The sequence below is a fragment of the Rhinolophus hipposideros genome, assembly GCF_964194185.1.
Source record: "Rhinolophus hipposideros genome assembly, chromosome: 9".
NCBI classification, from domain to species: domain Eukaryota; kingdom Metazoa; phylum Chordata; class Mammalia; order Chiroptera; family Rhinolophidae; genus Rhinolophus; species Rhinolophus hipposideros.
In genome coordinates this window covers 27,194,042-27,221,859 of record NC_138055.1, presented here as the reverse complement: position 1 = coordinate 27,221,859, position 27,818 = coordinate 27,194,042, and the positions used below count along the sequence as shown (strand labels likewise).

General features: G+C 36.0%; 1 protein-coding gene across 2 annotated transcripts in view; it reads left to right on the top strand.

Annotated features, from left to right (window-relative positions):
- Window positions 1-27,818, top strand: part of LRP6 (LDL receptor related protein 6) — a 125,647-nt gene that overhangs the window by 31,281 nt on the left and 66,548 nt on the right. For both annotated transcript variants that reach the window (XM_081060889.1, XM_081060890.1), the window contains exon 3: window positions 16,629-16,826. In XM_081060889.1, coding sequence (XP_080917015.1) covers window positions 16,629-16,826 — 198 coding nt within the window. The remainder of the gene's footprint in view (window positions 1-16,628; window positions 16,827-27,818) is intronic.

The following is a 27,818-nucleotide window of genomic DNA, read 5'->3' as shown; positions in this document are numbered from 1 at the left end:
TCCCATTACATATATGTTACACCTTTGAAAAAGTCCCACAGGTTTTGGATATTCTGTTCCATTTTTTTTTGCCCAGTCTTTTTTTCCTTGCTTTTCAGTTTGGAAATTTCTGTGTACATATCCGTAAGCTCAAGAGATTGTTTTCTCAGCTCTGTCCGGTCTACTAATGAGCTTTTAAAGATACTCATTTCTGTTAAGTGTTTTTGATCTTCAGCCTTTCTTTTTGATTCTTTCTTAGAATTTCTATCTCTGTTTATATTACCCATCTGTTTTTGCATGTTTCCTATCTTTTCCATTAGAGTCCTCAACATAAACAATCATGGTTGTTTTAAATTTGTAATCTCATAATTCTAACATCCTTGCCGTACTGTGTTTCCCTGAAAATAAGACCTAGGCCGGGCAATCAGCTCTAATGCATTTTTTGGAGCAAAAATTAATATAAGACCCGGATTTATTTTAATATAAGACCGGATCTAATGTAATATAATATAATATAATGTAATATAATATAATGCCTGGTTCTATATTAATTTTTGCTCCAAAAGACGCCTTAGAGCTGATTATCTGGCTAGGTCTTATTTTGGGAGAAAAACGGCATCGAAGTCTGGTTCTGATGCTTGCTCTATCTCTTCAAACTTTTTTTCCTTTATTGTGCTTTGTAATTTTTTTGTTGAAAACTGGACATGATATATTGAAAGGAACTGTAGTAAATAGGCATTTCATAATGTGTTGAGGTGATGGGAGAGGGGAAATGTGCTATATAGTTCTGTGGTTGGGTCTCAGTCACTTAGCTCCTGGGCTGCGAGCTTCACAAATGCTTCTCTTTTTCGTTTTTCACTCCCTTAGGTGGGACAGGATGGCTAGAGGGGACTGGAGTTGGGTGTTTCCCTTCCCCGGGGTCAGTTAGGATCTGATAAAACCACAATAGGTTAGGTTCTGGTAAAATAGTTTCTTTTGAGGGCAGGCCTTGTTAAGAATAGAATGCTCTGATGTATTTCAGAATGATTCCTTTTTTCTCTCTCTACTGGAAGCAGGAGGAGATTTTCCTTAGATTTTCACTATGAGTACCTAGTCGAGTTCCTGGAGGTAAAACTCAAAAAAAAACACAAAAATCTGAGGGCCCCCTCGTGACTGGTTTCCTCTGGAGTTTTTGGCTTTCAGATTTGTCCACACCAAGCCTTCAGCAACTTGTCAGTTACAGATTGGGTTTTCCTACTGTGGTACTGCTTCCTAGAGAGGTTTCTGCTTATAGGTTTCTACTCTGGTAAGTTGTGATTCTCTGTCTGCCTTTGTGTCTCCCCAATTTTGGGGGCAGCAATTTGCACTGTGACCTTAATTTTCTGATGGATCCAAGAACTGTTGACTTTTTAGTTTGTTCGGGTTTTTGCTTATTAGGATCGAGTGATAACTTCTAAGCTTCTTACATGCTGGACTGGAAGTCAGAGCTTTGCTTTTTTGCATTGGAAATCTGAATACATGAAGAATGCATAAGGAATAATATGTTTATTAACCAGAAGGATCTTGCATAGACATATAGTCTGGAATCTTAGTTTTGATAGATGAGTTCCCGGCATATTCAGACGTTTTAATTTGGATTGGGGCTGGCATCCAGAGAATAGGATCTGTATGCTTCTATACCTTATTTATATCCCCAGTCTTAGTGTGATTCTCTGAACCATTGGTATTAGATCTAATAACACTGTTATTTATTAAAGTAAACTACAGCAAACAAGTGCTGTTTAGACTAGACCGATTTTGTTTATTATAAAAATCCTTACAGTGAGGTTGAGCTAAGTGAAGCCACATCAGCTCAGTTTATATATAGGAAGACCGAAGTGTAAGTAGAAGCAGTAAAGTCAATTCATAACTGTCTTTAAAGCTTCCATTAATTTATTAATTGTTGAAGTGTAAGTGAAACTCTCAGAACTTTGTAAAATAAGGTATGAAATCTGTTTTCTTACATAAGTCCAACATTTTTCCTTTGAAGCCTAATCATGAGCAGATAACTGTTAGTAATCCAAAAGCAAAGTTTTCTGAAGTGAGTCTCCTCAGAGATAGTGAAAAAATGGTCTGTACATGGAGATAAGCCTACAAATATGTAGACTGTGCACTCTGTTCAGTAGAATTGAAGGAAACTTTGGAAATGTGTATCTTTGCCTGCAAGAGTGGTAAAATTATTTGTAATATGTTTTATATAAGGCGGATGAGAAGCATAAAAAAAAAATCACACTGTGCATTTGTCAGAACCGATATAACTTTACAGCAGAAAGTGAACCTTAATGTATGAAATTAAAGAAAATCATTTAGGAGGATAGAGGACCCTAAGATGGAACTCAGACTGAGACAGAAAAATCTAATTCTATTAGAAATGTATGAAAAAAATCTCACTGGAGACAGTGGGGAGGGGAAAATCCTGACCTAAGTAACTTTGGTGGGACCCGTCAGACTAAAGGGCAAGGAACTGCACATAAGCAGTGTACTCTAGTTTGACAATGTTGCTTCCCAGGTACAATTCTGATTGTATGCTCGAGTTAAGTAGTTAAGTAAAATAGGTGGTAGATGTGGGGAACCAGGTTTCCCATTGTTGGGATAGGAAGTTATATATAAGCAACTTCTTGTCGTTTGAGGCTAGAATGATCTATGTGGTAGTGGATCAGAATTGGAGACATCAGTATGAGCTCATGTTTAATATAGATCCAGGATGCATTTTAAATGAGTTTAGTTTAGTAACCTCAAAGCACTCAAAAATAAACATATCAGCCCTGGAATTAATACTTTTTTTAAAAAAATAAGGTAGGTAGTAGTAGTAGAAAAGTATAGTTAATATTTTCAGCATTTGCTTTCAAAAGTGTTGTAGAGTTGGTCAGATCTCATAGAATGGGGGAGAGTCCTAAGTGCTAACCTGTGTATTACCAATCATGCTGTTTAATGACCTTGGATGTGAGGGCGATTTGTAGTGATACAAATATAAATACCTTGGTCATAGAGTAATGATTGTATTTGGCAGCATTTGTAATTTTAAGTTGTTGTTAAATATATGTGGTATGCTCTGTGCTTTTCCCTCATCCCCAAGGGGAAACATAGCAACAGTTAAACAGTCTGTGGCCAAGACTTGTAGAACGGCCATTTTCAAGTCATTCTAGGAAGCTGAGATTAATGACTATAACATGCACATAAAGGTTTGGGAAATTTTAGATCCTAGTTTGTCTTTTGATGAAATGAAGGGTTTGAATGAAATAATTTGGGAAATATTCTTAAAAACCTTGGAGCATCTTTATAATTTTTATTATGTTTAGTGAATGGCACAAATGCTTACCACATTTTCTGGGAGAATGATTTGAAGTATTTTATCTTGGTGTTGGACTGTGTCAGCTATAATTTTGGGTTCAGCAAATAGAGTCACAGTGTAATTGAGATTTAATTGATGGTTTTTCCAAATTGACCTCGGAGTAATTTGCCAAATGCTTTATAGATTTGTCCTAGAAATCACTGTGTAGTGTTTTCTAGAGTTGTGTATACTATTACTATGTATTTACTGTGTATTTTCTGATGTTACAATGACACATCTGTAAGGAATGATAGTACTTTGGTTTTATTCTCTTGTTAACAATGCAGATTCTGGTTTAGTAGTTTTAGGGTAGAGCCTGAGATTTTGCTGAGGCTGTTGGTCTATGGACCACATTTTGAGTACCCATCGTAAGGCTTTAGAGCAGGGGTGTCCAAACTGCAGCCTGCGGGTCCAACTGCGGCTCGCAGTCCATCCTCCTCCCCAATCCATTTTTAATTGGCCGGCAGCAAATTCCAAAAATACGTTTAGTTTACTTAAATAAACCAGGTGAGGCAATACGTACTTCACCTCAAGTGAGTGGCCCGGCTGTTTGTTTTACCGCATATGTCCCTTGGTAAAAAATGTTGAAAAAAGTTTGGCCACCCCTGCTTTGGAGCAAGGGGTGTGCTCCTTTATTTACCTTCTTGCCCCACCCTCAGCTCCTGGCAGTTGCTGGTTTGTTTTCTGTTCCTATAGTTTTGCCTTTTCCAGAATGTCATATACATGGAATCCCACTGTGTGTAGCTTTTTGAGATTGGCTTCTTTGGCTCAGCACAATACATTGCAGATTCATCCATGTTGTTTATCAGTACTTCGTTTTTTGTTGTCGTGGCTCATTGGTATTCCATTGTATGGATGTATGGCATTTTATCCATTAATCAGTTCAAAGACCTTGAGTTCTTTCCAGTTCTGATGATTACAAATAAAGGTACTATAAACATTTCTATTTAGATTTTTGTGTGAACATAAATTTTCTTTCTCTTTCATTACTCTTCGGTAAGTAAATATGCAGGAGTCAGATTGCTGGGTTCTGTGGTAACTATAATTAACTTATAAGAAACTGAAAATTTCTCAAAATGGCTATACCATTTTTCATTCCCACTAGCAATGTAAGGTAGTGCCAGGTGCTTTGCATTCTCCCTGGTATTTGATATTATCAGCTTCCCTTAAGCTGTTCTTAGATGTATATAGTGTTATCTCATTGTGGTTTTACTTTGTGTTTCTCTAATGTCTGATGATGAGCGTCTGTGTTTAATCCTATTTGTATATCTTCTTTGTTGAAATATCTGTTAAATCTTTTGCCAAGTTTTATATATTTTTTCATTATTGTTGAGTTTTGAAAGTTCTGATTTAGTCGGATACAAATCCTTTATCAGATACGTGTTTGATAAATCTTTTCTCCTAGTCTGTGGCTTGTCTTTTTACTCTTCACATCTTTCAAAAAGCAGACATTTTGTTAGGGATTATGCTTTTGGCTTTCAGTGTTAAATCTTAGAAATCTTTGCCTAATCAAAGGCCACAAAGATTTTCTCCTGTGTTTTTTTTCCAGAAGTTTTGGGTTTTACATTTAATTCTCTGACACATTTTGAGTTAAGTTTTGTATGTGGTATGACTAAGGTTCTTCTTTCGGCATATCAATGTCCAATTGTTCCAGCACCAACTGTCCTCCGTTGAATTGTCTGTGTGTCTTTATTGAAAACAAACTGACTATATGCTATGTGTGGGTCTATTTCTGGTCACTGTGGTCAATTCTTTTGATCTTTGTGTCTATTGTTTTGTCAATAACATGTTGTCTTGATTACTGTAGTAAAGATGGTAAGTCTTGAAAACAGTGTGAGTTCTCCAAGGTTGTTTTTCATTTTCAAAATTGTTTTGGCAACTCTGGTCTTTGATTTTTAAAGTGAATATTTGTATCAGCTTGTCAATTTCTAGTTAAATCTTGCTAGGATTTTGATTAGGAGTTTTGGGAGAATTGGAATATAAGCCATATTGAGTCTTCCAGTCTGTGAACATGGATAGAATAGCTCTTCATTTATTTCTTTCATCATTGTTTTGTAGTTTTCAGCAGATAGATCCTGCACATGTGTTGTTACATTTGTACCTACGTATTTCATGTTTTATAATCCTATTGTAAATAATACTGTTTAAATTTTTAAATTTCCCATTGTTCATTGCTTTTGTATAAAATATAATTGAGTTTTTCTTAAATCAACTTTATATCCTATATCCTGAGAGTTTGCCCAACTCACATATTGGTTCCAGTAACTTTTTGTAGATTTTTTTGGATTTTATACATAGGTAATCATGTCTGTAAACAGGCAGTTTTTGTTTTTTTAATTTTTGCCTTTTCCCTCCTTGCCTTTTCTCTCCTCCCCCAACCCCCTTCCACTGGCTAAGACATCCAGTAGGATATTCAATTTGAACAGTGAGAGCAGACATACTTGCCTTATACTCCAAGTAGTATTCAATTATCCATCATTATGATGTTAGCTGCAAGTGTTTTTGTATACATTATTAAGGTACGTAAGTTTTCTATTCTGGTTTACTTAAGAGTTTTTATTATGAATTGGTGGTGAAGTTTTTCAGATGCCTTCCTGTATTGAGATGCTACATGGTTTTTCTTTAGTCGGTTGCTGTGGTGAATTTCATTGATTTCCTAGTATTGAACCAGCCTTGCATTTTTTGGCATTAACCTCACTTGGTCGTGATGTATTAACCTTTATATATTGTTCGATGTGATTTCCTAACATTTCGTTGAGGGTTTTTGCATTTGTGTTCATGGAAGATACTGGTTCATAGGTTTTTAAATTTCTTCTGTAATGTCATTTTCAGATTTTGGAATGTTGGCTTCATAAAATGCACTGGGTATTTATTGCTCCTTCCTATTTTGGGGAACGATTTGTGTAGAATTGGTATGACTTAATCTTGAAATATTTGGTGGAGTTCACCAATTTAGCCATCTAGACCTTGAGTTTTCTTTATTGTAAAGTTTTAAATTATGAGTTTAATTTCTTAAACATGTATAGGGCTGCTTATATTAAATATGTATAGGACTCTGTCAGATTTGGGGGAATAATGTAACTTTCTTATGTTGTTTTTTTGTTTGTTTTTGTTGTTGCTATTCTTTTTTTATTTATTTTATTTTTATTAGTTTCAGGTATATACAACAACATCGTGATTGGACATTTATACCCCTCACAAAGTGATAACCCCCAAGTCTGCTACCCCTCTGGCATCGTACATAGCCATTATAATACCGTTGACTATATTTCCTATGCTGTACTTTACATCCTGTGACCATATACATATATTTAATTATAGTTGACGCTCAACATTATTTTATATTAGTTTCAGGAGTATAGCGCAGTGGTTAGGCATTTATGTAATCTATGAAGTGATTTCCCCCCATAGGTCCAGTATCTATCTGATATCCTACATAATCTTTACAACATTATTGATTATATTCCCCATACTGTATTTTACATCCCCGTGATTATTTTGTGACTACTAATTTATACTTTCTAATCCCTTCATCTTCTCTCCCATCTCCCAACCCCACTACCATCTAGCAACCATCAGTATTTTCTCTGTATCTATGAGTCTTTTTTTTTTCAGTTTTAAATAACTGTTTTTGTTTTGCTTTTTCTGTGGTTACCTTGAAGTTTATTCTTTTGACCTATTTGACCTTGATGTGAAATTGGAGGTAAGTTATTCTTACCATTTGGCCCTAGATAGTATCCAGGTAACTCTAAAATTGCACCATTATTAGAAGAGTGGAGGTCTATTTTACTCTGATTCTTGGAGTCTCAGGCAGAAACTGAGTCAGTAATCTTGACAGTCTTAATGACCTACCCACCCTACACATACACACACACACACACATACACACGCAAAGAGGGTGTTAGTTTTGGGTTGTGTCTATCTACTGTATCTGAGTAAGATTACACTTTTCTCTGCTGCTGATTTATGTGGATTTTAGAAAGAGGGAATAAGTGATGGCATTTATTCTCAGTATTCAAACACCAGTTTCCCTTGGTGGAAACTCAGAGAATTATCAATTGCTTTTTGAGTAATACAGTTTTGTTTAAGGCATGACAGCTTTTTAAATATTGATCTCTTACTTCAGTGGGCCTATTTAAAGGAAAAAACAAAAAATTCATAATTATTTTTAAAAACATTAATTTTGTGATTTTTTTTTTTACACTTAATTTAGCATAGCCAAGGGTAGATGCAAGTCAGTCAGTGTCAAAGTAATACAGTGTCAAAGTAACTACAGTTGACTCTTGAACGATGCAGGGGTTAGGGGGACCGACACTCCATAGTCGAGAACCCGTGTATAACTTTTGATTCCCCCAAAACTTAAGAAGCCTACTGTTGACTGGAAGCCATACTGATAACATAAACAGTTGATTAATATGAATTTTGTATGTTATATGTATTATATACTGTATTCTTATGATAAGTAAGCTAGAGAAAGGAAATGTTAAGAAAATCATAAAGAAAACATTTACAGTACTGTATTGTATTTATTGACACCATAGATTTATGCTGTTTACAAGATGAATCATCTATCAGTACTTACATCTTATCTGATACAAAACACTGTAGGTATATGTATTACTAACATTAGACGTCAGAAATGAAAAGATGTGAAAAAGAAATTCATATTTATAGGTACAATGATTCATGTATTGATAATGAAGAAGCAGCAGTGTGATTGCTTCATGGTAGCCTCGCCTAATGAATGAATCGTTACCACATTTTTGTGGCATACAATATTACAGTCATATACATAATACAATGTTAGGTAAAATGTTAACATTAAAAACAACCCTCACATACCTCTGATGATAGGCTGATGTTAACATTAAAAACAACCCTCACATACTTCTGATGATAGGCTGATACGTGGTTTCTCCAATTACAAGAGAGGAATACTGTATGGTAGCATAATTCTTTGAAACAAAGTTATAAAACAGTAAGAAAACTAACACATTATTAATTTTATATGAAATATCACTCACCTTATGCCTATGTAAGGGTAGGCTAGCCACTTCAGTACAAGTCTTGCACATGACGTTCTGTACAGTAAATATTAGGCAATGATGATGACAAAAACATTCTCCTACAGTTCTTGCCGTGCAGTTACTGGATTTTCACATGAAGACACATACACAACAGGTATGTGTGGCATGACGTATGGCAGGTATCACTATGTATAATGGTACGGCATGGTGGTTGTTACTGCTCATTAAGTGAAAGTGGATCACAAAGGCCTTCATCATTGAGGAGGTTGAGGAGGAGGAGGAGGAGGAGGAGAGTTGGGACTGTCTCGGGGAGAAGGTGGAAGAGAGGCAGGAGAGACGGCGCACTTGGTGGAACCTTAGGGGAATACATTGTAATTTCTGTCTGACTTTTTTTCTTTTTCATTTCTCTAAAAATGTTCCTGTATGGTACGAAGCCTTCTTCCACCAGTTGCTGTAGTTTCGGTGCCTGTATTATAGAAGGGTCTTTGTCGTAAAAGAAGTCAAAAGAAGCAGTCTTGAATAATCAGAATCCTTCTGCTAGATTGTCTGATGCCAGTTTGTTTTCTGGCACTACTTTTACGTCTTCTTCCTCGGTGTCTGGCACCGTTTGGAAGCACTTGTCTTCATCAAGTCATCTTCTGTTCATTCTGCTGGTGTGGTGTCTCTTAGCTCTTGTATTTCTCCAAGATCCCTATCTCGAAACCTTTCACCCTCACATCTATTCCTCCCTCCCTCCCTTCCTTTTTTACTTCCTTTATCACCATATCCACATCCACAGTCTCTTTAAAGATTCCCTTGATTGGCTCTTTTGTAAATCCTGTGAAGTCATGTGCGACATGTGGACATAGTATTCTCAAGCAGGAACTTACTGTTTCAGGATTAATGTCTTTCTCAGCTTTTCCTATAATAACGATGGCGTCTTCAATGGTGTAATCCTTCCAGACTTCCGTGATGTTCTGTCTGTCTAGGTTTAGGTTCTCTTCCATAGCGTTGATTATTTTTTCCACAGAGTACTGTGTGTCGTGAGCCTTAAAAGCTGGTATGGCCTCCTGATCTGGAGGTTGAATTAGAGACATTGTGTTTGTGGCCAAGTAGAGCACTTCAGTGCCTTTGGTGCTGAACCCACAGGGTTCTCGGTGGCCAGGGGCATTGTCCAATATCAGAAGAACTTGAAAAAGCTGTCTCTTACTGGTCAGGTATTTCCTGACCTCAGGGACTAAGCATCGATGGGACCAATGCAGAAAAAGGTTTGCGTCGTCTGGGCCTGTCTGGGCCTTCTTGTACAACCGAAAGACTGCTGGCTGGTGTTTATCTTTTTCCTTCAAGGCTCAGGTGTTAGGAGCTTTGCAGATAAGGGCAGTCCCGATCATAGCCTGACTGCATTTACATAAAATAGTAGTTAGCCTGTCCCCTCCTGCCTAAGTCCTAGCTCTTGATTCTCTTCCTTACTAATAAATGTCCTTTGTGGCATTTTTTACCCAGAGTAGGGCACTTTCGTCTGCATTAAAAATCTGTTCAGGCATATTTTTTTTTCTCAACGATTTCCTTAGTGGCGTCAGGGAACTTGTCTGTTGCCTCTTGGTTGGCAGAAGCTGCTTCTCTTGTTACCTTGATAATTTGTAAGCCAAACTCCTTTCTAAAATTATCAAACCATCTTTTGCTGGCATTAAATTCTCCAGTTCTAGATCTTTCATCTTCATTTAAGTTGTCATGTAATGACTTCACTTTTTCTCAAGTCATACTATAGTCTGTAGGTATGCCTTGCTTACAGCAGTCCTGCACCCACATAAAAGCTGCATTTTCAATATGAGGTAAAAAAGTATTTCACAGAATGTGCAAGCTTTTTGCACCTGATTGCGTATCTGCAGCAATGGCTTCACAAATGCCCTTTTCTGACTTTTGTAGTGGTTCTTATGCTCGATTCCTTTATCTTGAAATGGCGGATAACTGCAGCTACACACCTCAAATCTATGGTACACATCAAGCAACTCAACTTTTTCTTGTAATGTCATGACTTTTCTCTGCTTCTTTGGAGCAATTCTGGCCTCACTAGTGGCACTTTGTATGGGTCCCATGGTATTTATTCAAGATTTACACTGTTGCACTAGGCATGATGAAAAATACGATCACTTTTCACTGTGACACGAAATTTATTGGAGAGACGAACTGCTCACGCAGAGGTGATTTGCATCACACGCTTTTCAGTAGATACTTAACACTTGAGCTCACCACAATAACAATGGGCGGTGGCTACGAAATTGTTACAATAGTACAGTATGTACTACAGTTAATTTTATGCAGTTATGACTTAATACTTCATCTTTGTGTTGGTTTACGTTTCTCTTGACTGAATGGTACCATGTACAGTCGTACCAGGTACAGTCTCTAAGTTTTGATAAATTTTAACTTTTTATTATAGATTATTATAAGTGGTAGTAAATGATAAAATAGACTAGTGTCTACATATATTTTATGCATTTTCTTAAGTTTTTCAACATTTCTAGGTTTGTGGTTTGTGAATTTTTTTCAAATTGTCACAAATCTCTAAAAAATTTTTCTATGTATTTATTGAAAAAAATCCACGTACAAGTGGACCTGCACTGTTCAAACCCATGTTGTTGAAGTGTCAGCTGTATCCTGTTTATGTTGTATTTTGATGAAAATTCCTAAATAACATACATGTAATTCCTTTTTTTTTTTTTTTTTTACCATTTTGGCAACATCTTCTAAATTGGAAACAAAAGCTTTTAAAAGATATTTAATTGTGATACTCTTAAGTGTTCATATCTTATAAGTAAAATGAAGCTCTGTTGTGTGGAATGTATTGAATGAATTAACAAATTAAAATCTCCAATTGAGGGTTGCTGTTATATATGTAAAGAATTGGATTACCAAAAGCTTGAAAAGTTGTAGAAGAAATTTGAAAATCCCTTTTTATCTTCACAGATCTTTGTATATTTCTACTTAGTAAAATTTAAGCAGAAATTGTGAACTTTTAAAATTCCACTTCTCAAATTATAAAATGTTTGAAGAAATATGGGAGGCCATTATGTGGGAAGGAATTTACTTGGTGCTTTGTTCCCTTACATGATCTTCCACAACTTAAGGACTGAGTGCCACCTGGGGCTAATTATTAATATTAGGTAATACTTACGGTCGGCTGGTTAATGAGTTAGACACATTAGCACCACCTGTACAGAAACAGAGTGCTATGGGTAAACAGGTACTTGAGAAAGTCAGATTTCTTCTTACTGCTTCTAAACCCCGAGTGCATTAGAATTCCTTGGGGGAGCTTTTAGACAATATTGATACCTGAGTCCCATCCCACTCCAATTTAATGAGACTCTCTGATGGAAGAACCCAAATTACAGACATTTTAAATGAGTTTCTTAGGTCATTCTCAAATGCTGCCAGGGTTGAAAATTTATGCTTTAGTATTTTATGCTTCTGCTACTGCTTCTGCTACTACTGTTATTATTAGTGTATTTGTATGGGGAGGGATGTGCACAATCTATAAACATTGTGCTAAAGATAGGCTTGTATTAGTCTGTTCAGACTTCTATAACAAAATACCATAACTGGTGGCTTGTAAACAGCAGTTTATTTCTCACGGTTCTGGAGGTGGGGAAATCCAAGATCAAGGCACTGGCAGATTTGGTGTTTGGTGAGGGTCTACTTCCTGCTTGGCTGTTATTTTTTTGTTTTTTTTTTCCCCACTGTAATCTCACCTGTTGAAAAAGGGCAAGGAAGCTTTCTTGGGCCTTTTTTTTTTATAAGGGAACTAATCCGGTTCCTGAGGATTCTGCCCTCATGACCTAATCACCCACAGAGGTCATACTTGGTAATACTACATATCATCGTGGGAGTTAGGATTTCAACATACACATTCAGGCTATAGCATAACTGTTAATTGTATGTACAATTCTGATTTCTGAACATTCAAGAACCACTTATCTCATGGTCATTATGTATTGATGATTATTGGGTTTTGACGTTACAAAGGTGTGGATAAAGCACACAGTTCAGTTCTTTCTTTTACATCTCATTGTTTCATTGTTTATGGTGACATACGTTACATATTTTAATCTTCATTTGGCTTTTCCGTCTGTCACAAATTGTTCCCTTTATATCAGTTTTCATTAAGATACTGTTTCAGGTAAATGTACAGATGGACGATTCAGGATGTAATTTGCCTGACAGCTGTCAGTCATTCTCATGAATGTTGACATTGGCCTTTAATGAAAGGAGTCACAGTAGATTGTGGGCTGAGCTGTGAGACTTTTGAAACATGACATTTGTAAGATGGTGGGTGTTGAGTTCTAAGATACGAGGCTTTGTTGGCGCAAGAGATGAAGTAACTTTGTTTAAACTTTAAAGTGCTGCTTTGGGATGGTGTTTAGATCTAAAATGTGTGTTAGTGTTCATGGTTTTAAGCAATAGAAATCTCTCTAATTTAAACAGAAAAGGTATTTTTAAAGAGCTGTTGGGTTACTCAGAATTTCCTAAATGATAGAAGAACCAGGCTTGGAATGTGTAGCCAGGAACAATACTACAAATCATACTGCAGACCTCGTAAGTGACGGTATCACTGTTATGTGGCATGTTCACCCTATTTCTACTGTCAGTGACCTGAGGCAACAGATAATCCTAAAACTGCTGCCAGTGCTCCCTTGTAAAACTGGATTAAAGAAGGATGAATTAATTCAAACTGGATTTACTTAGCCATCGCTATTGCCCCTCCCCCACCTCATCAGGATGGATTGGTTGTGGTCCTTGCTACTGCTGCCACCTTTCCCCCCTTTTCTTCCATCTCCACCTCCTCCTTTTCTTGGTTTGTCTGAGTGGCAAAACCCAGATCTCATGCCCTTTTGCCAATCGCAAGGGAGGTTTGGAAAGTAAATACCTGGTGTTTTCGGTTTTTTTAGTTTCAGGAGATGGTTCTGCTTTATAAGGTGGAGGATTCTTCAAATATAGCAAGGTAGTTTAGATGCTAAATAGCCACTCCAAAATACCAGCTCTGCACAACATTTTGTGAGTGAATGGCCATAGGATTTGTTGGCCATTCTTTGTCACTTTTGAATGTTGTTTATATTTTTATCCTGTTCTAATGTTGAAAGATTGAATGAGGTGTGATGATGGATGTATAAGAAGAGCACAGTTAATAGAAATAAAAATTTTATCTGGAATAGGCCCCAGGAATAATCTAAGTCAATCTAAGAAACAATACCTATTATAAGAGTTAATGTTCCTTAGGGTAAATGCCATTTACTAAGAAATCATCTATACTTCTGATAATGAAACCAATTTCTACCTATTAGTCCTCCTAAAGAAGCTGCTATATAATGTAACAAACAACACCCTTATAATACCCACAGTGACAAATTTCTTTGATGGTTATTTGTCCCAGGGCATCAGGGCAAAGAGCTGTTCAGTAAAAGGAGGTAAGGTGAACGGGAGAGATGAACTGAGAGAATGCTCAGTTCCTGTAATACTGTGCTTCCCCCAAAATAAGACCTGGCCGGACACTCAGCTCTAAGGCGTCTTTTGGAGCAAAAATTAATATAAGACCCGGTCTTATTTTACTATAATATTAGATAGGATCTTATATAAGACCGGGTCTTATAATAATTTTTGTTCCAAAAGACGCCTTAGAGCTGATTGTCCGGCTAGGTCTTATTTTCGGCGAAACACGTTTTGTCAGACAGATAATTGACATCTTTATAGCATATAGGGCTTCTGAGCCCTCACTGACTTGTTGTTGCTTTGCTGTTGTTTTTGTTTAATGACTTGCCTCAACTAATTCTTTTGAATGTTTCCCTCATTGTCTGCTTCTAAAGTCACTGCTCAACTTCTTTTTTTTTCCCTTAAAAAATATTTTTATGCCTAGCTTTCTAGGGCTTGCCCCTGGATCACTATATTTTAGTGGTCTACTAATGATTGATTAGAGGTTGTTCCTAAATGCCGGAGTCAGTAAGTATTTCACCATTTTTCTCCGAAACTGTGGTTTGGAGAATGTTAAAATTTTAGGAAGGTTAAAGTTTGTCCCACATTCAGCCAGAGACTAATCTTCAAGGATTCTCTTCTGGTGTTTCTTGAGCACAATGGCCTTCTACATGCGCACAGCCTTCCTGACCACTGCGGATGAAAGTGTACTTAACAAGGCCCTCTTTGGCTGTCTCTTTCCCAGAGACACGCCGTTTTGTTGCCTTCCCCAGCAGTATTACTAGGATAATAACTCTCTCTGACGGTTTGCCACTGAGAGTGCTCTTGCTTTTGACGACATTCCTAGGCATGGATTTTCCCATTAACTACTCCAAATAAAGTCTGCCCTCTCTTGCAGGGCCACTTCGTTACCAGTCTTTGTGGCCTGCCATGTCTGCTCCAGGTAGACTGTGCCACAAACCCAGCAGTACCGTGGGTGGTAGTGCGAACAACCTCTACCTGAAATACCATGGCTCTTACTGAGATTTGGTAGATTTTCTTGAATAAATGCTTCTCATTTTGTTATATGTCCTTTGATTGATTTTCAGAGACTTTAGTTCTTTTTGACAATCTTTTTTTTTCATTGGGTTTAGGGGAGAGGATTTGCTGAGCTTCTCACAGAGCCATTCTGGGAGCTCTGGCCTTTTATTCTTTTTAGCTTTCCTCCAGTCTTTCTTCACACTGCAGCTATGCTCCCTTCCCTCCTCCAACCTCCTCCCCCACCCCCGTCGCCCCGCTAAAGTAAGCTGGTCATTTCAGCTCCAACCTTAAAAATCTTCAAGTGCTTTTATGTTTACTCTTAGAATAAAAAACAAAAATTCTAATATGATCTAAAATTGTCTAGCTTACCTTCTTATATAGTTTTATCTTGTGTGAATCTGACCATTCCCCTTCCTCTTATTTTGGACTATCCAATCATTATCCTCAATTTAGGGAACACTTTGCCTTTTATTCTTTATAAATCAAGGCTCTGACCTAGGGCATAAGTATTGGAATTTGGGGGATACAGGTTTGAATTTCTGCTGTGTTAGTTTGAGCAATGTACTAACCTTTCTGAGCTTTTTTCATCTGAAATATGGTGATGGAGATAATATTTCATAACGTTGCTATAAGGCATAAGTGAAATAATGTATGTAAAGCAGTTAGCACAGTGCCTTGTATCTAGGAAGTATGTTTATTCCCCACCTGATAGCCCCCTCCCATCATTGCTTTGAGTAAGCAGTTTATGTGAAATACCAATATGCACAAATGGAATCATTCCAGTATTACCATTCCACCAATTTTTTGAGTAGAAGTTATACTTGAATTTGAGTTGTGTTTAAGCACGTTTATTGAGTACCTCATCTGACTTGTAGCATCCTCATTACCTTTTTAAAAATATGCTTCTAATTGAAATATAGCACATTAAGAATTTTACCTTTAAGTCAAGGAAAATTTTCTTTTTCCCCCCTGGAATGAGACTGTTAAAACTTCCATTTCTTTATTTTGAAAAAATTTTGAACTTGCAGGATAGAAGTAAAAATAGAACAATGAAATCCTGTATACTTTAACCTTAGTACAATGATCATATTTAGGAAATTAACATTAGTACATTTCTATTATATAATTTGACAGTCCATCAAATTTGATAGGTTTCCCAATAATGTCTTTATAGTATTTTCCCCAACTGATCAGTCTGGAATCATACACTTATATAGTTACCATGTTTCTTTATCTTCCTCTCATCTCTTCGAGTAGTTCCTCAGCCTTTCTTTGACTTTCATGACATTGATATTTTCAAAAGCCAGTTTTCTAGAATGTTCCTCAACTTGGTTCTCTCTGTTTCTTAATAATCTTGTTTAGATTATGCAAGTTTTGGACAGGAATACTGTGTAAGCGATCTACATAAGAGATGGTATATCTTTTCCATTGCATCACATGTGTGATACCAGTTTGTTCCCTTATTGATGTTTATTTAAATGATGTGGTTAAGGTGGTATCCACCAAGTTTATTTTCTCTCAAGTTACCACTCCCCTTTTGTCATTAATAAGTAATCTGTGGGGATATACTTTGAGGTAGTGTAAATATCCTTTTTCCCAATAAACTTTGATCAGATGTTTTTTACATCCTTGATAATGTTTGTCTGAATTATTACCATGATGGTGTCAGAAAGGTAGATTATTAAAATTTTGATAACTTCTAGGGGTTTCAGTTTTAGTGTTCTGAGAGAGTTTTCTTTAATAGTGATAATTATAAAATGCTTGGCTATTAAGCTGCTTGTGTCATGGTTTATTGTTTATATAATTTTTAGGTTCATGTACTGGACAGACTGGGGAGAAGTACCAAAGATAGAACGTGCTGGAATGGATGGTTCAAGTCGCTTCATTATAATAAACACTGAAATTTACTGGCCAAATGGACTGACTTTGGATTATGAGGAACGGAAGCTTTATTGGGCAGATGCAAAACTCAATTTCATCCATAAATCAAATCTGGATGGAACAAATCGGTAAGATTGCCTTATGCATTTATTTTTAAACTTTAATATTTAAAAGTAAGTATCATGATGTCTTAATACAGTAATTGAATTATAAAGCCTAATTTTATTAAGAAATGAGTTTATTTTTGGCTAAGTGCCAAAGGGGAAGATAGACTTTCAGGTTGCTCTTAAGAAAGGTAACTATTTCTCATCTGTCTTGGTAGCATTTAGAATTTATGGACTATACTTTTCTCCTTTAGTTTGATCTAATTTAGTTCTTCATAGATTCTCACCGGAAATAGTATTTCTACTTTTTCCAAGTGTTCGGAGACGTGGAGGGAATTTTGGTTGACACAAGGACTGGAATTGCTGCTTACTAGCATTTTAGTTCCTGAGGGATGTTAACCGTTCTGCAATGTGCTGGACATTTAATACAACAGAGTCAGAATTACCAGTAGGGCCCCTAGGTTCTGCTCATGGAAGCTCATTTGGTAAATCTCTAGACTAGACAGTGGTTGGCAAACTTTTTCTGTAAAGGGCCAGGCTTTGTGGGTCACATATGACCTCTGGTGCAACTATTTACCTCTGCTGTTGTAGTGTGAAAGCAGCTATAGATCATACATAAGGGAATGGGCATGGCTGTGTTCTAGTAAAACTTTATTTACAACATATATTGTGAGACTGGGATGTAGTTTGCTGACTCCTAGACAAGGAGAAAACCTACTGCATGTGTACTACACCCCAGTATTCAAGGAAGACAAGGTTATAATACGTAAACGTGGCATTTCTACTCAGATCATGTTCAGATTTTTAAAGACACTTTATGTTCTTTTGTTTGAATGATTATTTGGGTCTTTAGTGGTCTCATTCTAAGACTCCAACAGAAACTAGAGAACCGTAGGTAGAGTTGAAGGAATTTTTAAAAGGGTAAGCATTTGTAGGTTGTCTTAACAATGAACCAGGAATCATTTAGAAGTATTGAAAACTGAGAAAGATTTAAAGAACTTACTAAAATAAACGTTTTGTAATCATGGAATTGGAGTATTTTTTGCCTTGTTTCAGCAGAGAATGAGATGACACAACAAGGTGGTTTAATAACAATTAGAAATAAATGTCAGTAGACAATAGTTTAGTGGTTACCAGAGGGTAATGGGGGAGAGGGGTGGTAGATGAGGGTAAAGGGTCAAATATATGGTGATGGAAGGAGAACTGACTCTGGGTGGTGAACACACAATGTGATTTATAGATGATATATTACAGAATTGTACAACTGTAACTTTACTGACAATTGTCACCCCAATAAACTTAAAAAAATGACAAAAAATAGTAAGTATATAGTAAGTATATTATAAAGATATAATTGTTTTGTCTGAAATTTGGTTTTGAGAGGGATGCTAGGAAATGAATATGGCCATGTCATAATTTTCTTGACTCTTTTGGGATACCCACACAAAAACCAATGAAACTAGTTAGCACATCCAGAAAACACACCATAAAACTACCTCAGGCATCCAGAAATAAAATCAGGGAACGGCAGACCACTCACAGCCAGAAGACCTCCATAGCACTGCTGTCTGCAGGAGTGAGCAGAGAGAGAGTGAATGGGGGTGTTTCATTGAACTTACAATGCAGGACACCTTCAGAATTGCCTCAGCTATTTTACTAGACAATGTGGTGGGCCTATATTCAGAGCAGCAGGTGAAATGAGGCTTGGGGCTGTCCACTCCAGTGTCAGGGCAAGTACAATGTGTCCACGATAAAGACCAAAAGGGATAGAGCACACTGGCTTCAAAGGATTCTCGAAATGGACCTGTGAATTCTCCGCCAGAACAAGGTACCGCACTGAGTAGAAACAAAATTGAAAAGAATGGTAGCATCAAAATTGAGTAGAATAGGGAAAAGTGACAGGAATGAAAGGGGAAGGAAAGAGAAGGTTCAGATAAGGATGGACAGGAACAGCGGGGAAGATCTCAGAAAGGAAGCTACACTCATTTGAATATTACATGAAAACAACAGAAGACTGAATTCGGTAAAGTGAGAAAAACTGCCCTGAACACTACGTTCTTTTAAAAGTTTAGGAATGCTAATTTCACATAAGTGTAAACATGAGAAACACAGGGGTATCAAGTAAAATCCCATTTAAAGTTATTATAAAGAACATCTTATTTATAACAGTATTTTAAACTCATAAAAACTTCGAATATAAACTTAAGCTTTACGTTTTACTCTCCCCCACATTTAATGATTCTGATATCACAATTTATATCTTTTTGACTTGTGTATTCATTAGCATGTTATTGTAGTTATTTTTACTACTTTTGTCTTTTAACACATAAATTCTAGGTTTATAGTGATTTACCACCACTATTACAACATTAGAATATTCTGAACTTAACCATATATTTATCTTTACCTGTGAGGTTTATACTTGCATACGTTTGCTGTTGCTACTTGATGCTCTTTCGTTTTAGCTTGAAGAAGTTCCTTTAACATTTCTTGTAAGACCAAATCTAGTGGTGATGAACTCCTTCAGCTTTTCCTTGTCAGGAAAACCCTTTCTTTCCTTCTATTCTGAAGGACAGATTTGCTGGGTAGAGTGCAGCAGGTCCTTGAATAATGTTTTGTTCAACATGGTTTCACTATAATGTTGATGAGATGCCATAGGATCTTAACTCGTTTCATATGAGTTAGCCTGTGGTGAAATTGGTTTCATTATATGTCATGCTTTGGTTAACCTGACATGGTTAAGAACCTATCAGTGATGTTAAGTAAGGACTTACTGTATTTTTGGTTGGCAGTTTTTGTCTTCTAGCAGTCTCAATATATCTCGTGCCACTTCCTCCTGGTCTGGAACATTTCTGCTAAAAAATCTATTTGTAGTCTATGGAGCTTGTGAAACAAGTTGTTTTTCTGTAGTCTGTGTAGTCTGTGAAACAAGCTGATTTTGAAATTAACTTTTCAGTTTAATTGTAATGCATTTTGGTGTGTGTCCTTTTGAATTCATCTTTTTTTGGAACTCCCTGGCCCTGGGTGTCCATTTCTTTCCCCAGGTTACGGAAGTTTTCAGCCATTTTCTTTCAATAAGCTTTCTGCCCCTTTCTCTCTATCCTCTTCTTCTGGGATCCTTATCATGTAGGCTGTCCACTGGATGGTGTCTCATAAGTCCCTTAAGCTAGCTTCATTTTTATTTTATTTTTACCTCTCTGATTGATGAATTGCCCTGTCTTTGCTGATTCTTCCATTTGATCTAGTGTACTATTTTTACTCCTCTATTGAAATTTTCAGTTCAGCTATTGTATTCTCTTAGCATACAATGGAATATTACTCAGCCATAAAAAGGAAGGAAATCTTGCCTTTTGCAACAACATGGATGGACCTTGATGGCATTATACTAAGTGAAATAAGTCAGACAAAGACAAATATCATGATCTCTCTTATATGTAGACCCTCAAAAAAAAAACACCCCACAAATCAAGCTCATAATCCAGAGAACAATTAGTGGTTGCCAGATGTGGGGGGTTAGGGTTGGGCAGAATGGGCGAAGGGAGTCAAAACATACAAAATTGCAGTTATCAATAAGTAATGGGATGTAATACACATCTTTCCTACTATAGTTAGTAATACTGTATTGCATATTTGAAAGTTACCAAGATAATAAATCTTAAATGTTTTCATCACAAGAAAAAAATTCTGTAACTATGGTGATGAATGTTGACTTATTTTGATGATCATTTGGCAATATATACAAATATTGAATCATTATGTTGTATACCTGAAACTAATAAAATGTTGTATGTCAATTATACTTCATTTAAAAAAAATCGGACAGTTCACATATATGTAGGGGTTAAACAAGATACTTCTGAACAGCCTATGGGTCAAGGAAGAAATTAAAAGGGAAATAAAAATATATCTTGAAACAAATGGAAACGGAAATACAATATACTGAAACTTGTGGGATGCAACAAAAGCAGTTAAGAGGAAAGTTTATAGTGATAAATGTGTACATTAAACAAGGAAGATCTAAAATAAATAACGTAACTTTTCACCTCAAAAAACTAGGTAGAGGGGCAGCCAGATGGTTGGAGTGTGAGCTCTGAACAACAGGGTTGAACAGCAGGGTTGCTGGTTTGATTCCTACATGGGCCAGTGAGCTGCGCCCTCCACAACTAGATTGAAGACAACGAGCTGTCACTGAGCTTCCGAAGGGGCAGCTGAATGGCTCAGTTGGTTAGAGTGTGAGCTCTCAACAACAGGGTTGCCAGTTCAATTCCCATGGGATGGTGGGCTGTGCCCCTGAACTAAAGATTGAATATGGCAACTAGACTTGGAGCTGAGCTGCACCCTCCACAACTAGATTGAAGGACACTGACTTGGATCTGATGGGCCTTGGAGGAACACATTGTTCCCCAGTATTCCCCAATAAAATTTAAAAAAAAAAAACCCAAAACAAAAAAACTAGGTAGATAAGAACAAATTAAGCCAAAGTTGCCAGAAGGAAAGAAATAACAAAGATCAGAGTGGAAATAAATGAAATAGAGACTTAAAAAGACAGTAGAAAAGTTCAATGAAAGTAAGAGCGCAGGAGGTCCTAGCCAGAGCAATAAGGCAAGAAAAAATAAATAAAGGCCTCCCAATACCGAAATGAAGAAGTAAAACTGTATTTGCAGATGACCTGATGTTACATATAGGAAATCCTAAAAAGCCCATTACAGAACTGTTAGAACTAATGAACAAATTCTCTTAATTTTCAGGATACAAAATCAGTATACAGAAATCAGTTGCTTTTCTATACAGTAATAAAAAATATCAGAGAAATTAAGAAAACAATCATATTTACTATAGCATCAAAGAAATATAATACCCAGCAATAATTTTAAACAAGGAGGTGGAGGGCATGTACACTGAAAACTATAAGGCACTGATGAAAAGAATTGAAAAGGACACAAATAAGTGGAAATTAACCCATGCTTATGGATTGTAAAAATTAATTTGTTAAAATGTCCATACTACCCAAAGATATCTACAGATGAAATGTGATCCCTATTAAAATTACAAGGTATTTTTCATAGATATAGAACAAACAATTCTAAAATTGGCATGAAACCACAAGATACCCTAAGCAATCTTGAAAAAGAAAAACAAAGCTAGAAGCACCACACTTCCTGATTTCAAACTATATTTCAAAGCTGTAATAATCAAAACAGTATGGTATTGGCTTAAAAACAGACACATGGCTCAATGAAACAGAATAGAGAGCCTAGTAATAAACCCATGCATAAGTGGTCAATTTACAAAAAATAAACCAAGGATATACAATGGGGAAAGGATAATCTCTTCAATAAATGATGTTGGGAAAATTGGACAGCTACATGCAAAAGAATGAAACTGGACCCGTATTTGATAGCATGCACAAAAATCAACTTAAAGTGGGTCAAAGACTTAAATTTAAGACCCGAAACCATAAAGCTCCTAGAAGAAAACAGGGAAAAGGCTTCTTGACATCGGTATTAGCAGTGATTTTTTTGGATTTGACATCAAAAGCAAGGCAATAAAAGCAAAAATAAACAAGTGGGACTACATTAAACTAAAAAGCTTATGCACAACAAAGGAAACCATCAACAAAATGAAAAGGCAACCTGTGGAAAGAGAGAAAATATTTACAAATTGTGTATTTGATAAGGTACTAATATCCAAAATATATAAGGAATTCATACAACTCAATAGCAGAAAATACAAACCATGTCGTTAAAAAATGGGCAGAGAAACTGAGTAAACTCTTTTAGGGAAGACTTACATTTGTCCAACAGGTACATGAAAAGGTGCTCAGCATCACTAATCATCAGGGAAATGCAAATCTAAACCACAGTGAGTTATCGTCTCACACCTCTTAGAATTTCTGTCATCAAAAAGATAAGTATTGATTAGATCAGTATTGGCCAGGATGTGGTGAAAAGGGAAACCTTTCGCCCAATTGGAGATTGTATATTGGTGCATCCAGTATGTAAAACAGTATGGAGGTTCCTCAAAAAATTAAAAATATTACTACCACACGGTCCAGTAATTCCCTTTCTGGGTATATACTCAATTTTCTTTGTATCTGCTTTATTTTATAATAAAAATTGAAAGACAAGTTGTCTGTAAGTTCTTCAGCAGCTAGAGTAAAATGAGGTGCCAGACATTGGAAAGGTGGAAACGTACAATCTTTGCAAGAGAAGATTTTCATCATATTAAATTTGAGAAGAAATTTTTCATATGGAATCAGTAAGGGCTGTAATGGATATTGTTTGAATTGTGTGTGTGTGTGTTTCATATTACTTTTCCATGGTGGTCTTTGTTTAAAGTTGGGAGCATAATTCAGTAAAGGTAATTCTACAAATGATTAAGTTAATGTTATTCAAGATGGTAATCTTGAACTTAAAATAAGGATAGATCTTAGAGTACCCAGGGAAGGTATAAACTCCATATCCCTTAAGCGGTCTTCCTTTAAACATCACTATTTTAATTTTTGCTTTTATAAGAGCATGTGGCAGAGCACAATACCTCACTCTTATTACGTGTTTAGTAAATGTGTGTCAAATGGTATTATTTACTACAGAGGAATAATTGTGTGCTGAATATGGTGAATTTCGATCAGTTGTCAGTAAGGCATGCGCGTTTAGCTGCTCTTCCAGTGGTAATGGATTTGTTCTTAAACTTCCACATTTTTGAAATCCTGCCAGAAAGCCATTGACACAGTTTAAGGATGCAGACTGGTCTTGGAAGGAGCAAACTAATTGATCACCACTTGGCCCTTGTGTGCGATATCCATAATCTTAGATCTGTTAAATTCTCCCAGGAAATCTCACAGGAAAGTTCAGAAGAGTCTTACTCTTCAGTTCTGGGGAAAGCTATATAATTGCTGATTCCAAGACTTTTTTTCTTAACTGAAAAACCCACATAACCCACATAAGCTATGTGGGTTTCCATGATGAACTTCAAAGATTCATTGCTGCTCCTCTTCATTAGAAAAAAACAAAAACAGGAATTCATAGTATATACTTAATTATTCTGTGTTTGTATATCTTGTTCCAAACAGTCTTCATAAAGCTGTGGAAGATAGTTTTAAGTGTATCAATTGTTTGTTTTTAGATACAGATAACTCAAGGCTCTCATATGCATTTCTTAACATGAATTAATAATGCCTCCTAAACACTGTCCCTGCAGAAAGTACATTACTTTTAAGATTCTTAGGTGCTTTGTGACATAAAATGCAGAGTTCTTTTCTTCTCCATTTGCAGTGGAGAGAAGATCGCTATATTGGTCTTTTTGAGAAAAAAAAATTATCAATATATTGTTAAGATGGCAATTCTCTGTAAACTGGTCTGTAGATTCAACACAATCTCAACAAAAATTCCCCAAGGCTTTATTGTGGATGTGTGGGTATTTTGTTTTTTTAAAAATAAAATGACAAATTGGAATCTAAAATTTATGTGAGAATGCGTAGGACCTATTACAATAACTCAGTTGATTTTGTACGATAAAAAATATGACATCTTTCCATTTGATTTCAAGACGTACTATAAAGCTGGAGTAATTAAAACAATGAAGTACTAAATCTAAGGATAGATAGAGATCAGTGGAACAGAACAGAGTTCAGAAATAGGTACGTATACATATGGCTAATTGACTTTAATGTAGATAATCAAGGATGGGAATAGGGTCTTTTAACCTTGACAGACACGGAGGAAAAATAGTAAATTTTAAAAACTAGGATTAATATAAAAGCTCTCTCTGAAAAATTTTAATTATGAATTATTAGAGTCAGGTTTTCAAGTTCAAGTTATTAAAGAACACTTTGTTTTGTCAGTATGGTTCAGCAGTAATAAGAAATGTGGAATGGTGGGAGGCAAGTCTAGAGAGATGGATAGGAGCCAGATCATGCACCATCTCATATTCTGAAATAAGGCATTTTAATTTTATCCTGAAAAATATTAGGAGTCATTTCAAATAGTAAATTGACATGGCTGGATTTGTCTTTTAGAAATACCATTTTGGTAGTTGTGTAGAAAATGGTTTAAAGACGAATTATTTATTTTTCTTAAATCTTCCAGTGAATCATCCTCAGGATAAAGTACAAACTCTTTTTTATTGTGACTTAAATGCTCTAATTCCTTTATTTTAGACAAATGTTCTCACCACTTCCTCTATTTGCACAGTAGGCCCCAATCCTAATATACTGGTTCTCGGAAGGTGTCTGACAACAACTAGGATTCTGCTTTGAATGCCTGATTTGATGGAAGTGCCCTTCATTTAGATAGGAGATTCAGGAAAGGAGGATAGATTCATTTTCCTTTCTTTGAGGTTGTGTTCAGCTTTGGACATGGTTGCATTTGAGTTGCTTACAGAAAACTATGGTGATGAAATCTAGAGAGCTTTGGATATCTGAGCCTGCAGCTCAGCAGAGCAGTCTCAGAGGAAGATACAGATGTATAGTCACTATCAAGTTAATGGTTATTGAAGCCATGGACTGTAAACGGGAATTTTACATCAGTGCTTGAGACTTAGGCAAAGATAACCACATACCAGAAACCTCGAAGAATTTCTCCAGGGTTCGAGATTAAAGGATGCCCCAGTCTGACTGAGCTGTTGCGTCATCACCTATCCTTGTTTGGGTTCCAGGAAATCCCTCAGACTTAGGCAAAGCGACATGTTTGGTCACCTACTGAGCTTGTCTAGAATTTGCTTTTCAAAGAAGCAAGTTGAAATTTACCCAAATAAGGAACAATAACCACACCTCCAGGGATGATGGCTGCAGGTGAGGGTGATGAGGAGGAGATGGGGTAGAGTGGAAGGTAGGCCGCATCTGGATTCTGTTAGCACCTTTGGTAAATACACCAGAGGCTGAAGGACATACATGTTATAGCAACCATACTTGACATGATTGAGTATGTTGGGCAAAGATCAGAGGTATAGTTACAGCTGGCTGTGAATAAGCGCAGGGTGCCAGAGAATAAGCAGGGGCACTGTATCAGCAGACTACTTGGTGCTGCCAGGAACATGCACAAGAGACACAGGAATATGCTGCTGTGATCACTAGCTTCAGATCCTCCCTCCCAGTCTGATTTGATTTCCAAATTAAAGTGAAGCTGTAATAAATTGAAAATTTATTCGCCTTTTCCTTTCTTCTGGATCTGAAAGCTTGGACCAGGAATTTATAGGCTGTAAGAGAATGGATCTCAACTTCCATTAAAGAACAGACCTCCCTCTGAAACACAAGGTGATAGGAGAAAAACAACAGGGCACATGAGAAGATACTGTAATTCTAATGAATGACCCATATGAAGGAATCAAAAGAGATGTCTTTCAGTAATTTCATGTAAGATGCACGAGAAAAAATTTATCATATTTCAAGAAGAGACATGTATGAAAACAAAGTAGTTTGAAAGATTGTATTCAAGGTTAGTAAAAACAGAATGATAATAAAGAGCATGATTGTTCAATTTAAAACAGTGTAAGCAGTGACAACCTGATAGATGACTGAAAAATAAAAATCCATCAGTAAAATGAAAGATAACCTTGAGAAATTCTGCCACAATTTGGGGAAGTAGGCCTGAAAACAATGGAAGAAAAGATCTGAGTTGTGGAGGCTGATCCAGGAGTTGTTCATGTTTTAACTGTGAAAGGAAGACATTATTATTAATATGTAATGAGTCAAAATATATCATTTACATTACTCTTTCCTAAAAACTTACTTGATATACTTCAGAAGACCGATAGAGATGAATTATTAAAATGTAAAGCTCAAGAGTGGAGAAGTAAGATAAATATTTGTGAAGAATGAACCCGGTTGAACAGGGAGTTAAATCTAGTAATTACTGTTAATGTGCATTTAAAACTTAAGGCAAGGATGAGATATTTTCAAACAGAAGATAAAAATGAAAGTACGTAATATCTAAAATTCCAGGTTTTATCAAAAAATGAGACGTGGTAGTGGGATGGTTAGATGAGGCAGAGCAGGCCGGAGTAAAACCTGGTTAACGTCTTATCTTCACCTGCGGTGTCAGTAGGTACTGTCTTGTTCTTCACACTGGTAATTATCCAAAATGGGATGAAATATGATTTTAAAATGTAAAGACAATTAAAATTTGAGCAATTTGTATATCTTCTAAATCCCTAGAGACATAAAAAAAGAGCATATAATTCAGTCTAGTAGGAAAAGTCCATATAAAAGGAGAGAGGTGAAGTGTAAGGAAGAATAAAAAATGGTAAGTTTAAGAAAAGAGTAAGATTAAGCTGTTATGCTATTAAATATTCGTATAAATAGAAGAAATTATCTGAATGTTGAACAGTCTGGTGTTTTTTTAAACCATATTGCCTTATTGTGAAACATTTATTTAAGTTGTAATTTTTCACTTTTATAAATGTTGGAGTCAAGATGAGCCTGTATGAATCTACGTCTTGGATTACATCTTTAGAATTAATTAGGTGAAGTAGGATTTGTATGTCAAGGTGCATAGAGATTTTAAGGCCATCTTTTTGTTTTATGGAATGATTTTACTAATTTCCACTGTCACACAGTGTATGCCTGCAGATCTTATCTATTGTTTTTTTTAAATATTAAGTTTAAGAAAAGATAATGTCATCTATTTTGAAATTGTAAAATACATTTTACTTGTATTGATTGCATTTTTTCTTTGCTAGTGAGAGTGACAATTTTCTATAATAAATAGTAGATTCTCATTATTCATGGTAGTTAATTCTATAAAGTTGTTGTGTACACTGAAATAGTGAAAACTGAACCATTGCTCTCAGAAGAAATACAGAATTAGGTTCATGCCAACCTGTGGTCAAGATGTTTTTATGAACTGATCATTACATAATCTTTTAATGTATGTTTGTATGTTTCTGTTTAAAAGACACCTTATGTAATATATGTTGAATGTTGAACAGTATGGATTTTTTAATTATAGCACAGCCATTCAATGCAGTGCTATTATAGCCATTAAAAATAATGTGAAGGCAATGTTTAATGACTTTGAA